We start from the raw sequence: 13972 nt of genomic DNA, 5'->3' as shown, positions 1-13972 counted from the left end.
TGAAATAACTAAAACTGATCTCACTAAGTGTAGGCAGGGTACTGTAATGGGTGAAACCTGCTAATACTGACACATTCACTTTGGAAACACTCAGACTCAGACACATGAATTAAGCATGAAGGGAAGCTGATGAGTGACTCTGGGAAATGTAGTGTGTTTTTTTTTTATTTTTTTTTTTTAGTTCAGCCCACCTGACCCCAGTGGTCTCTTGCTGAGTGAAAGAATTGGGGAGCAAGCTTATCCAGGTAAACAACTTTTTTTCCTCCTCCTGCTGCACAAGTGGTTTATTGTCGTTACAGATGTCATTGAAACTGAAAAACGCTGACATTTGACATGTTGTAAATAATCAAATGGTTGTACTTTGCACTAAGTTTTGATTTCATTATATATATTTTTTGTTGATAGAAAAAAAAAAGTTTATTGTGAAGGGATCAAATCAGTGAGTGGGATTTGTTGCTGGTGTGGTGTTGCATATATCCCACCCGCACTAAAGAAGAAAAATGAAACCAATTTTAATGTCTTATTGAATTGGAAATATTCAAAAATACAAATTACATTTTGCAGCCATGTCTTAAGATGTTTAATTTTCAGATACATATTGTATTTTTTCAGATAAGTTCAGATGAGCTTTTTTGCTGGCTATCGCCCAGTTTGATCATTTTCCAGACCAGATATATTACTGAAGAGACGTGAGAGACTTTGGTAGCAATAATGCTTGTCAAGAGAGTGGACATTGGTGGAGGACAAATGAAATAAAAACTGCTCTTCATTTCCTCTGCTGAAGCGACATCTGCTTCTTTGAAGATGTACAGACTCATTTTGGACTGCTGCAATGCTCATTGGTACCGCACAGCCATCTCTTTTGGACTTTGGACTCAGAAACTGGACACGAGAAACCTACCAGACATCTTAATGGATTTCTAGTTGAAGGATTGAGGTTGCTTTTGTCCAAACAGCATGGCATTCTGCACCAATACGCTAAGATAAGTCCTATTTTTCCACCTGGTTCACCTCTACATAACTGCTCTTCTTCACCTGCCACTCCATGGGAAAAAAAAATGGCCTTGGATGTAAATGACTTGTACATGTAAAGTTTTTTCTACACTCATTCTAGATTCTAGGTATTTTTATAGTCCGGAGAAAAGAACATTTCTTCTTCTTGTCTTATGCTGAGAGATAGCTGCCTGTATTCTTCTCTAGCATGTAGCGTGTACAGTATGTTTTGGGGTTGTTTTTTTCTCGTTTGAAATCACATGCAGATATTTATTCATCATTTTACACAAAAGACAACTTACCCTCTGTGATCTGCTCTGCTGAATATATCTTTGTACATTTTTGAATTCACAAATACAGGATAATGTACAGGGAACCGGTTATTATTGCAATAATGACACGCTCCCTGTACATTATCCGGCTTATTACATGGCTCCTTACTAAAGAAATCAATAATTTAGTTAGAAAATATTGATTTATTCAGAAAGCTATCTTTTTTTGCTACACCTGACGGTAAATGACTATGTTCATAGCAACAGTCTGTTATAAATAACAGCCATCTGCTATTTAGAAATAATAGACTGTAGAACGCCGTAATTGACCAATCAGAATGGGATAGTCAAGAAAGCCGTGTAATAAGAGATGGGGAGATTAATTTCTCGCTGAATGAACCTGTGGGGAGAATTGATTGAATTAAGAGAACTGTTTAAAGCATGGTTTTTTGGGTGTCTGGCCATCGCGTGCAAAGAGCTTGAATGTGACCTGCTCAGAGTGGTCGTTTGTCGAGGTCGCGGCACGCTTCCATAACGCTGACGCTGCTGTGACCTCCTCAGGGTTGGGATTTTAGACATGTGGCAGAGTCTGCAGTTTTCGAATATTGTCTTCCCAGATGGAGTCAGGTCCTGCATGGAAACACCGATTTTTATTGTATATCTCTGATTCAGTCGTTTGACCTGTGTCTTCATTGACAAATCATTTGCTTTTATTTCCATTAGTGGAGTTGTGGGAGTAGACACATGACACCTTAAACCTCATAACAAGGCGTGCTGGGTTCAGCGTCCTGCCTTTTAGTGTGACAAGAGGTTTGTCCCAACATATTTAATACTTATTCTTTATAGCAATTCATCTTTTTTGCATAACAAACAGGAAATGGGATGACACTTGAGCACAGCAGGCGATATTACACTCAATTCTCTCCCTGCTTCTTTTCAGTGTCTGTTTGACAGATAGTTTGGGGACTAACAAGACTGGCAACAGAATAACTAGACAGTGAGACCACAGAGCTGACAAAACATTCCCTTTTAGCAGAGCTGAAGGTGACGGCACTTTAACCACCAAATTTCTCCATTTTAACTCCTGCTTTCAAAATGACCAAAGACAAATATTTCAACTTAAACTGATCATTTTATTTATCAGGTTCTGTGATCTTTTGGCAACATTTCCCTGTTCTAATGATCAACAGACTCTGAGCCCTGAATGAAGACAAAAACTGGCCTGCTAGTCTAAACACTGTGCCTCTGCGTCTCAAACCTCGCCTCTAAACTAACCTGATGATGAGCCCTGGGGAAAGCACTGACCACGTGACTGTCAGTTTGATAAATTATAACGATGAAAACCTAAACTGTAAATATGAAATGTCATTTCTGTGAACTTTCTCTCTCTCTCACGCTAACTTCCAGTGTCCAAAGAAAGTTTTCTAAAGGCACAAACATCACTACTGGAGTAGTGCATGGCTTGCCATTATGTCACATGGGAAAATACAAAGAGAAATATAGTACAAAAGAGAAATTGTAAAAGTTAAATTTATTCCTATTTTCAAAGATACATGTATAAATTATAACAGTATTGGTTACAGCTGTATATTATTTTTTGAACATCCCCAAATGATCTAATCCTAATTGTTACTGGGGAAATATAATTTCAGTCATTGTAAAAAGAGAACAATTTAAAGGTAAGCAGTGAAAGTAAGATTAGAAAAATAAATGAAATAAAATTACCATGTTTGATTGTCTCATTTGTTGCATGTTTTGACATTGTATGACGTGTTTGCGTGTACTGTATAGGTTCTGGCAGCAGAATATCATATTTTACCGTGCAGTTAATACTTTTATGATGACTATGTTATCAAGCCACAGACAGAGGTGGGGGACTGGGATCACATGACTTGACTCAAGTCAGTCATAAATTTGAGGACTTGCTTGACTGACAATGATGAATAACTGGACTTGACTTTGACTTGATATTCATGACATGAGACTTGACGCAAGTTAAGTTTTGCTTATGAAACAAATGATTGGGCGATTTAGAGGAGGGCAAATGTGTTAAGCTGAGACGGTTTTTGTTAATGTGAACTTCTAACTCATTCATGTGGAGAATGGAGAAGATCATCAGACTTGACTTGTTCAATTCCCACCGCAGTATTTGGGACTTCCTTGAGACTTGATGGTTAAGACTTGAGACTCACTTGTGAGCTACTCATGTAAGTTACTCCCACCTCTGCAGGTAAGTATTAAAAAACAAAACTGAAATTAGCTAAATTAATGTATTCCAAAAAGTAATATTTGTAAAAGTTAGATTCCTTACACTCTGAAATGTTTCTGCAATATCCATTAATTTCCAAATCATATAAGCTCCATATATCTGATCATGAGCCACGGTTCTTACAATCGCACGTAGCCTGGAGGTGTTCTTCTGCTCACCAGATACCTGATACTGGGTCACTCCACTGGCCACCTATCGGCCCCACCTGCAGGTTGTGGATGTGTACTGAATGGTTGACCACAGAAGCCAGAAGACCAGGATCAAGATCATGACCATTCAGAGGATAGGGCGTGCAATAATACAGATTTATTTTCAACTGTTAATTCTTCATGAGGGCCAACATTCAGCTGACAAATCAATAATCAAGAAGTGTGCAAATAAACTGATAAATGGAAACGGCAATAGAGAACAAATACATTCGATTGACCTAATCAAAACAGTAAATCATTGATTTGGCCACAAATAAGAAAATAATTCAAATCAAGCAATTGATTATTTAACTTTTGGTTTTATTTATTTGACATACTTTTCCAAGAGGTAGGACTGAAACGGCTGTCAACTATTTCCTAGACTTTACAGCAGTTGTTTCTAATAAAAGCTTGCTGGTGTTAACTGTTTCACATCACCTACACACACTGTTTATACGTTAACAATGATAACTTTGAACTGGAGTGGTATAATCATTGTGTAATGTCTTAGTCAACTCATGGATGTTGTGAAAAGCTGAACTCTTTACTTCAGATGCTGAAATCGCCCGGTCAATGTAAAAGTTCTGTATCTTTACGATGTGTCTGTTATTTTGTCCCCTTGAGGTGGAAAAGAAACATATTTATGCGTATACTCTATATTTGATTGGTTAATTGATAACGTGATCAAGTGAACAAGTGTTACAAAAACCGTTGTCTTCTTGAATGCCTCACGGGCCAGACTGTCCCCGGAACCTTCCCTTCTCCTTCTTGCTCATCACGAACATATTTTGATGGAGCACCCAGAGAGCAAAGCGAAGCGACACGGCGGGATGTTCGTGTTAAAACCAAAACGTGAATTGAAGTTAGGAACTGTAGATTTCACCTCAAAAACAAACCTCTTAAACGTCACAGTGACTCTAAATCATGTCCGCCGTGTGAGTTTGTGTCATTTTGGTTAAAACGGCTATAAAACAGGTGCGTATCACTTCTGACAGGCTAACAGTTGAAGCTAATTCACTTAATGGGCTTCAGTAGAGGTGTTTGTTTATCTGTTTTTATTGACACTTTTATTTTGAAGCCGTAACGGTTTACGGGTAAAGTTAAAGGCAGCTAAAAGCATTAAGTCTATGCAAATTATTACTAATATGCAAAGTAGTTATACACCATTATATAGCCTACCTTTGTATTCATTTTTTGTATTTATTCATTTACTTTGTATTTATTGTTTTATTTCTTACTTCCTTTTAAAAAAGTGTATTTAAGTACTCTTTTTCCTTCAATGTACTGCTGTTATGTCATCATAATGTTAGATTGTAATGTTCATTGAAAGGAAGATGACTGCTTTATTTGTATATAGGCTATATATTTAAAGTATGAAGCTGAAGTGTTTTACAACTGTTTGTGTCACATTATTTATGTGACAATTTCCAAATAGAGTTATAAAAAAAAGACTTTACCTGAAAACACCTAAACGCAATGGACTTTATTATTCTTAGCATGGGCGAAGTCCGTGCACCAGAGAGTGTTGATATTCTGATATAACTGTAGCTTAAGCCATAGACCCTCAAAAATTGTAAAATATAGTCATATCTACTTATTTTATCTATCTCTTATTTATCTATATCTATCTACAGACTTTGTTATAAATGGTCAGTTGTTGTGTGTTAGTTTCTCTGTGGATGAACCTTGGTAGAAACTGTATAGTTGTTCCAGCGTGAATTTGTACTTTCAATTTTTTTGTGTAGGTGGTAAAACAAGGTAGTCACCATTTAAGATGGAGTCCCTTCCCCCAAATACTGAGGTCCGCCTAGCGGTGGCCCAGTGTTTCCGGACCCTCTCTACAGCCACAGATACCAAAGACATCATCACAACTCTTCAAATGCTAAACTCTTACTTGGATGAAGGCCCAGAGAGTAGAACCACCTCAGTCCAGCGGGCGGAGTTCCGTAGAGCTCACTTCACCCGTACCCTTCAGTTCCTGGTCAGCAACATCCAGGCTAAGTGGTTACCCGGCCTCACAGCAGCCCAGCGCGCAGAGTTATGGGACGGCCTGTTCCTCAAAGGCCCTCCAGAGCAGGCGCTGCTGGTGCTGACGGAGGGAATAGGAGAGCTAAGGTGGGTGGTGTTGGAAAGAGGATGAGAGCCTGTTTTAAATCTGTTGCCTATTCACAAGTTATTATTGTCTCTTCACCGCAGAGCCAGCACAAATCTGGACCACTTGGTCAGCATCACTGAGAAGTTCTTCCAGAGCGGTCGACTCGCTGAACTGCTGTGGTCCTACTGTCTGGAGACGGGTCCCTCTGACTCCCCTCAGCTCCGAGAGACTCTGCTGGGACGTATTGTGGCGCTGCCGGACCTCACTGCCAACAGGTTACATCCAAAAAACAAGCCCCTTTTTCTTCCTCAGCAGTACTACCCACTCTTGGCTACAGAGATGCTCACTGCTCTGGAGCGGACCTGCCAAGCACTCAAAGGTGAGGGAACTTCTTTTAAACTCTGAGCTTATGTGAAAGAGTAATTGTTGTGATAATAATGGTAATTTCTCATCCTGTCTTTTTGTCTGACTTGTATTTTTAACAGACGGCACAGACTGCTCTTTGACTTTCCTGGCTCAGACTCTTGGAAAAGTGTGTATCCAGGGCCATAGTGGTGAGTTAAGGGGAGATTACATAGTGGTAAATATGAATAGGAAATGAACGGACTTTTGGAAATTCATTGCAGGGTCTGAAATGACACAGAAGAAATTTTATCCTCCTCTGGCATTTTCCTTTTCCGTCTACAGTATTAGTGCTGGCAGTGATGGCTCCTCAGCTGTCTGTGCGCACACACTCAGACATGGTGTGGCAGAGGGTTTGCTGGAAGTTGCTGGAGAACGTTCCGCAGCGATGGATCGAGAGCGTTCTCACTGGACTTGTGCAAGCTGTCAGCGGGTAAGGTGGAAACAGGAACAGCCACGTTTAAACAGCTAGCAGTTTATAACGGCCTCCGGCTATCAGTTTTCTATCTGCCTCTTTCTTTTTGCAGGCCTGATGCTTTGGGCAGGATCATTGGGAATCTAGTGTTAACAAATAAAAAAGCCCAGTTTGTCATCACTCATAAAGTTCTGTTACTGCAGTACAAGTATGAGGTAAGAAGATAACCTGCAGCCTGACTGTAACCATATAATCTCATAAATATCATGTGACGCATGCATGTTTTTCTCCCCCAGACTCAAGTCTTGAGAATTGTCCTGGGTTACCTCGCAGCAGACAGAGAGCGAAGGCCACTGCTCATCCAGGTCAGTGAATTATCGTGTTCAGCAACCAAAAAATATCACAGTATATCTACATTGGAGTTCAAAATTAGAGAACAAATTATAAATACTTGATTTATCCTAAAATACTGTTATTTTTTATTGTTCAGAATTTGATAAAATGTCCGCTGTGTCTATACCACTGCTGTACTAGCATGTTTTTTTTAAATAACCAAGGCACTTCAACCAAAAGCATTATTTTGTAATAAAAAAAAGACAGTGAGTAAAATTAGAGAACAGTAACCACAGTGTCAGAAAAGAAGATTTAAACAATGTTTTCTTAGGGCGATAGGATTCAAAAAGGAATAGGAAGTGTAGAGGCCGAACAGAACATCACTAGTCTGGTTTGACCTTGGTCCATTCTTCTTGCAGTCTCTTCCATAGATCTGGACTCTGGGCTGGCCATTTCATTGTTTTAGTATTCTTAGCTTCAGGGAACTGCCTAACCCATTTTGCAGAGTGACAGGGGACATTGTCTTGCATGAAAATTGCTGATTGGGTTACAGTATTGCATGTTGCTGAAGGAGGTTCACATAAACATTTGCATTCACGCTGGCATGTAGCTGTACAAGAGGCCCAACTCCTGCTGCGGAAAACATCCCCCAAACCATGACATGACATTGCTAATGTTCAATTTGGGAAACATTATGTTCGACGTCAGACTGGGGAAAGACTGTGACTGTGTGTGTGACTTCTTTCTCAGGTGTTACGGTCTGTGTCGCAGGCTTGGGCTAACCCCAGTGCAGTGAAGCACACACCTCTAGAGCAGCAGCTGTATGTCAGCAAGGCCTTACTGCTGAGTGTCAATCTGCTGAGAGACTCTGAGCTACAGGAGCTACGCTCAGGTAAAAATAACAATGGTTGATGCCTTCAATCATTAAACCAACAGTCAAAAACTGAATTGATTATGGCTCCACATCCTTTGTGTGTATGTATAATAGGATAATAAAGCATGTTACTGTCAGCTCTGTTCTCTCTCTACCTCTTCTCTCAGAGTTACTTCAGTGTATGCTGGGTGGCATGCAGAGCCACCTGGACAGCAGCGTGGTGCGTATAAGGCATATGGGCATGGTGGTGGGTGAGTGCCTGAGCTCTCGCATGGATATCAATAACACCAAGCTCAAGTTCCAGGTACAGTCAGTGTGTTAATTGCAAGATACAACACTATCCTGCCTAATTGGATTCAAATTACTTTCAATCCATTGAAATGCAATTTTGTCTAAGTTTGTATTGTGCTGTTTTGTAGTATGAACAGGACGAGGAAACTCAGGAGCTGCTTTCTCTGATGAGTCCCGTCACTGGTGATGAGCCGGAGGCTGAGACTGTGAATGGGTAAGTGTCTTTACATCTCTGTAACATTTAAATTCTGAGGAATCTAAACACATATGTATCAAAGTCTGGCATTTTTTTGTAAGATTTACACAAAACAATTTACCATCCCTATTTCTATAGGTCAATGTACAGCTCACATTTTACATTATTTAGCTACATCTGCTACATTGTGTTCCTGATATTTAATAATTGAAATGTAGGAATTTTCAGTCTGTTTTAATAGGAACTGTAACTCTAGTCGACAGTATTATAGCGTTTTAACAGAGCAGGAGAGGAGCTGGAGATCTATCTATCCATCTATCCATCTATCCATCTATCTACCTACCTATCCATCTTATCTATCTAGCAACTAATATTCTAATTACCTAAAAGCGATGTTTAAACAATGGGCCAAATCCCATCACAAACGTCAGTCACCATATACAGTATTTGTAGGCATTGATTGTATTTAATAAATAGTTTGTCATCCACAGAGTTGATTCTCCTCAAGAGACCAGTGAAACAGCTCCATCTACTCCAAATGTATCATCTCAAAATACGTCAAAAACTGACCCAGAATCTGATCTGGACAGGTAAGCATTCACTCTACTCTCTTACAATAGATCTGTATTTGGGAAGTGTTTTTGTTAACTCTCAGTCTTTGTACAGCGACGATGAGCTCACTCCTTACGACATGTCCGCGGATCAAGAAATAAGTAAAGCATCTCCACCCCGCTATCTACGAGACTGTTTGGAAAGTATGGCTCTAAAGATTGTACTTATTCTGGCTTACAGATCACCTCCTATTTGAATGCTGCTCTAATATTTCCTTTATCTGTCGACCCATCCAGCTTTAATTTCCTCTGAGGACCCAGAGCGCGTTGAGCTCAGTTTGAGAGTGGCTGAGGGTTTGGTGAGGAAGAACGTCTTTGCAACCAGAGAGGTATGACAGTAACACACAACAGAAATGTCCTGGGCTTCAGATTCCTTTTCATCCATCTTTAAAATTATACTTCAAATAACTGTTCATATCTTTTGCTCAAATACACTCAGAACATCCTGGTTCAGTTTCCTGTAAACACTGACTGTAGTACAGGGGTTTGATTATTTGCTACTTACAGATCTCATTTCACACTGCAGTTCATTTTGTTTGTTTGTTTGTTCAGATCAGTGTCCAGCTGACCAAAGTGCTTCTTCACATGGAGGATAAATACAGCATAAATGGCTTCCTGCGTCTCAGACAGGCGACCATGGTGGCGCTCACTGTGACTGATTGTATCCCTGTATGCTCATCCCACAGTTACACTTTTTACCTTAAAACTTATGTTCATTACCGCACAGCTTTATCACCATTTTTAAGAATATAACATTTGAGTAAAAATATTCTCTTTGCTTTCCGAGATAGGTGGCTCAATATTTGTCCACAGAGTTTTACTCCATGAACTACAGTCTTCGCCAGCGGCTCGATATCTTGGAGGTGAAAACAACAGCTTTTCATAGTGCCTGTGTGCCTTCACTTAAATAATTTAGTGATCTTACTGATATAGGTGTAATCATGAGGCTACTCCTGTTTTGGTTTATCAGGTCCTTGCTCTTGCAGCTCAGGAGCTCTCTAAGCCAATAACTGAAAAGAGAAATCCATCTGTGGAAATTGCTGCCAGCACTGATTTGACTCCATACCCCGGTGACAACCCTGTTCACTGGCGACAAGTGGTAGAGATGCGGATTCAAAGCAAGACAAAACGCCTCAAAAAGGTAGTTAGGTAAACCAACATTTGTATTTGCCTTTGGGGTATTAAAGTGAAGGTTTATTCCTAAACTCTTCAGTCGTTTCTTTTTTTGCTACAGGGTGCCACCCAACCTCCCACTAGAGCCTGCCCGAACCGTTACGCCCCTGTTGCTGGACACTTCTTTTTTCCTCTTCTCAGCAACTATGACAAGTAAGTATGTTCTTTTATACAAACTTCAAAGCTATCCTCCTTTTTTGTGTACAGTTGAACATTTTTAAAAATGGAAATGTTATACCTTTCTGCCAGGCCTCAGGTGACCTTTGACCTGTTGGGCGGCGACCATCTTGTACTCGGCAGGTTGATTCACACCTTGGGCCTCTTCATGCATCTGGCAGTCAATGCACCGGTAATTTTATCTGTTAAATCACTATGTGTGACATGATCTGAATGTAGAGCGTTTTATCGATATCCATGTGCTAAAATGTTATGTGTGACCCTTGATGCAGTATAGATTTTATTATAAAAGACAATATTACTAATGGGATTGATGAGCAGGCCGTTAGAGGCATCCATTGCTAATTTAACTGAGCTATTAGAACAGTGGGAGCTCAGGTGCTTTTGTCCCATATTTCAAAAGCCAGATTTCCATGTCTTGTTTTATTATAAGGCAGGTGTAAGCGCTTTATAAAATACTGTGAAAGTATCAAAATGCTCAATCCAAAGAGAAATGCACACAGTCCCTATTCAGAAACTGTTACTTTAAACGAGACGTCAGGACTTCTGTATGTTTGTGATGTCACAACTATACTATATATAGGTAGAAATTGCTGCTACAGTGCCATTACAGTCACACCCTGGCTGCAATGACGATGCAGAGTGCAGAAAGTGAAGATGCGAAAGAAATACTGACCAGTTAGAGCAGTCTGGGCTTTTTCAGGAGGGACTTAAAGAGACAGGAGCTAAAACAGAGTGTTTGAGACAGCGTAAGTACAGTTATATTCAGATAGACAGTATGAGAAAGGTACATTTTGAACATTAAAACATGTAAACATATTCTAGTAGAAACCCAAACAAACAGGCTAAAGGCACAGTATGACAATGTTACAGTAAGCTCATTTATACTGGAATAACAGTATTCCCAGCTCTACCCCTAAGTGATTCTGAGGCCTTTTTTGCAGATAGCTGCACAGATGGGTCGTGCTTTACTGGACTTTGTGTGGGCGGTGCGCTACCATGTTGACCAGTAAGTATGATGCAATCTCTGTGAATAGTCAGAGGAAGCTATTTGTGGTTTGGGGTTGTTAACAGCACTATAATGTTATATTCCTTTGGCTATAGCCTCTTCCTAGCAACATGTTTTTTTCACTTGATTGGCTTCACTTGAATAATGCCGTTATAATAAATAACTATAGGCTTGAACACAAATCAGGTCAGGACGCGATGTTTTGTTATCTTATTTCTTCGCTCTAACCTGAAATCTGTCTGTTAAAGGATGGTGAGACGAGGGGTCCTCTTTGCTGTTTGCTCTGTATTTCTGAGCATGCCCAGTCAAAACCTGCTGGTGGACCTCAGTGATCAGCTGTTTGAGACCAGAACTTGGCTGGCAGGTAAAAAGAAACAAAACATTATTTGTGACAAAGATTCCAATGTTCTTATTCTTGAAACGTTGACATAAATCTCATTAAAATTTCTCTTTATGGAGAGTCAGAGAAAGCATTTGTTCTAGTTGTATCATTGCAGGGCCACATTTTTATACATTCATATTTGATTTAGAACATACATATGAATAAAGCAATACATTGTTTATATGTTGCTAATAATAGATTAAGCCTAAAACACGTGACTCACAAGATCTTGTAAATGCACAAAGGTCTGAGGCTGCACCTGCATAGTGTAATTCTGTCAGGGATGTCCCTTCAGTGACACACATTCATGCTCACGTACTGTACAGTACACACACACGCACAGCTGGACTGAGCGTTTCTGGGAAGCAGATGAGGAACAAGGATGTCCTGTGCTACACGGAGCGTCCATGACGTGATTGGCTCAGCAACAGTTGGATGTTTTCTTTGTCCCTCTGAGGATAAAAGTAGTTTCGCATTACAGTGATCAACATGGAGCTGAATGGCAAAGGAAACAGTTTTTCCCTCCCACGTAGGATTGTTAATTATGCAAAAGTAAATGCCAGGATTATGTGCGTTTGATTGACTTTGCTTTTGTAATTACACTGAAACATGTATACGTTCTTGTCACCACTTCTAAAGCTGCTCATAATTATTTTTTGTGTTGTTAATTCCCACAGATGTGGCTGAAGGAGATCCAGATGCAGATTGCCGGAGTCTGGCTGTACAGAGTCTGGTACTGCTGGATAAGAGCCTGAAGAAACAGCTACAAGATCAACAAGCCCTGAGCGTGGAGTCATGATCACAGCATCAATGATGAACATTGAAATGTGTCACTGATGCAGGGTGGGCTTTACTGCACCTCCACCTCGATCTCACGAAGCCTGGAGGATTTAGGGCGATGGAAGTGATGTTCCGGATATTTGCAGACACATTTTCATATCCTCGTACATGCAGCCAACAAGTCGAAAAGTAGGGCACACGTTTGTGAATGTCTTTTCGCGAATCATACACAAACACACACACACACACACACACACACACACACATTTCAACACACTGTATTGTTTAGATTTGTATAATTTATGAACCAGATCAAATATTGATTGAATGAAGAATAGGATGCCATTTTTGTCCACCAATAAAATGTACGTTATGAGGATATCCTTTCTAACCTCTTTCCTGTACTGGCATGTCTCTCTGTGTCTGTTTGTTTACATCCTGTGAATATTAACATGCATATACACATTCACAAATAATGGATATACTACTACTTCCTCCTGTGACTTAAATATGTATGTCCCCAAATAACAGAACCTTTTGAAATATACAGTTGTTTATAGTTTTATTGGTAATGACCTTGACTTGAAGATCTGCATTGAGGATTTGTGGCTGGGGCATTTCATAGCATAACTTATGGCAGTGGCGGTAGGCTCATGTTAAGAAAATGTCAACGTTAAAACAAAATATCAATCATAGGTTTCTTACATATTATAAAACAAAGAAATATTTACATACAGTTTAAAACCAACAAGGTGCAACACAGCATTAAAATCCAGCAATCTACTTTACCTTTTGATAAAACTAAGTGAATGCACTGTGAAAGTGAAAGCACTGCGAAAAATTACATTAAACCTAAACACTTAATCGTGATGTAAAATCGTGGAAGATGCTTCATTGACTTTATCAATATGGAGAACGAGCAGAACACCGCCATCTAGTGTCTCAAGATTGTAGTCGTAACAACAAAAAATAATTCCAGCAGATGGGTTGCCAGGTTCGTTGCAGAGTGTGTCAAGCGTTTCGCCTGTGCGTGTTAAGTGATGAATCATACAGGGTAACGACTAATTCCAACTAATCTGTTCATTTTACAACAGTATTTAACGTTAGCCAGTCTTCCACTGTAAGTCTTTCTTTGAGTGGTGTGTAATCGATTAGCTAGCTCTCAACTCAAAATGATTCCTTATTTCTGTAGCCGAACAACAGACAAACCTGGAATGTAAACAAAACGTGACAGAAAGTCATTGTCAAACATGTAAAACAAAATTGAAATATTAATAGGGCCCGTGGATGTGTGATTTTTCTTTTTAAATGTAGCTTTTAGTGGTTATTATCCTAAATATAAATAGTTCCTCTAAACGTGCTTGTAGAGTAAACCGTTTTACTTTGATGGAAATTTAAAAATCAATTCAATTCAATTTTATTTATTGTGCCAAATCATAACAAAAGTTATCAAAGGACCCTTTACAAACTAGGTAAAGACCACGCTCTGACTTATTTATGATTTACACAGAC

At 39.5% G+C, this 13972-nt stretch overlaps 1 protein-coding gene across 1 annotated transcript; it reads left to right on the top strand.

Moving 5' to 3' along the window:
• The first annotated feature begins 4553 nt into the window (after nt 1-4553).
• On the top strand, nt 4554-12808 carry telo2 (TEL2, telomere maintenance 2, homolog). Its single transcript, XM_083933123.1, has 21 exons — nt 4554-4697; nt 5468-5837; nt 5919-6196; nt 6303-6371; nt 6505-6652; nt 6747-6849; nt 6931-6999; nt 7718-7859; nt 8009-8145; nt 8261-8346; nt 8820-8918; nt 8995-9083; nt 9177-9268; nt 9492-9608; nt 9731-9802; nt 9910-10080; nt 10174-10265; nt 10362-10461; nt 11234-11298; nt 11547-11662; nt 12358-12808. Exons 2-21 carry the CDS (start codon nt 5497-5499, stop codon nt 12477-12479), a joined length of 2508 nt encoding a protein of 835 aa, XP_083789249.1. The 5' UTR covers nt 4554-4697; nt 5468-5496; the 3' UTR covers nt 12480-12808.
• The last annotated feature ends 1164 nt before the right edge of the window (nt 12809-13972 follow it).

The sequence above is a fragment of the Echiichthys vipera genome (assembly GCF_963691815.1).
Source record: "Echiichthys vipera genome assembly, chromosome: 18".
NCBI lineage: Eukaryota > Metazoa > Chordata > Actinopteri > Perciformes > Trachinidae > Echiichthys > Echiichthys vipera.
The sequence above is the reverse complement of the archived record's forward strand: the minus strand, read 5'-3'. Positions and strand labels throughout refer to the sequence as shown.

What these genes read in the sequence shown, in the direction of transcription:
- telo2 (XM_083933123.1), top strand. Translation starts at nt 5,497, where the DNA reads ATGGAGTCCCTTCCCCCAAATACTGAGGTCCGCCTAGCGGTGGCCCAG. An exon ending in GAAGGCCACTGCTCATCCAG is followed by an intron (nt 7,000 to 7,717) that starts GTCAGTGAATTA and finishes CTTCTTTCTCAG; the next exon opens with GTGTTACGGTCTGTGTCGCA. An exon ending in GCTACAGGAGCTACGCTCAG is followed by an intron (nt 7,860 to 8,008) that starts GTAAAAATAACA and finishes CTCTTCTCTCAG; the next exon opens with AGTTACTTCAGTGTATGCTG.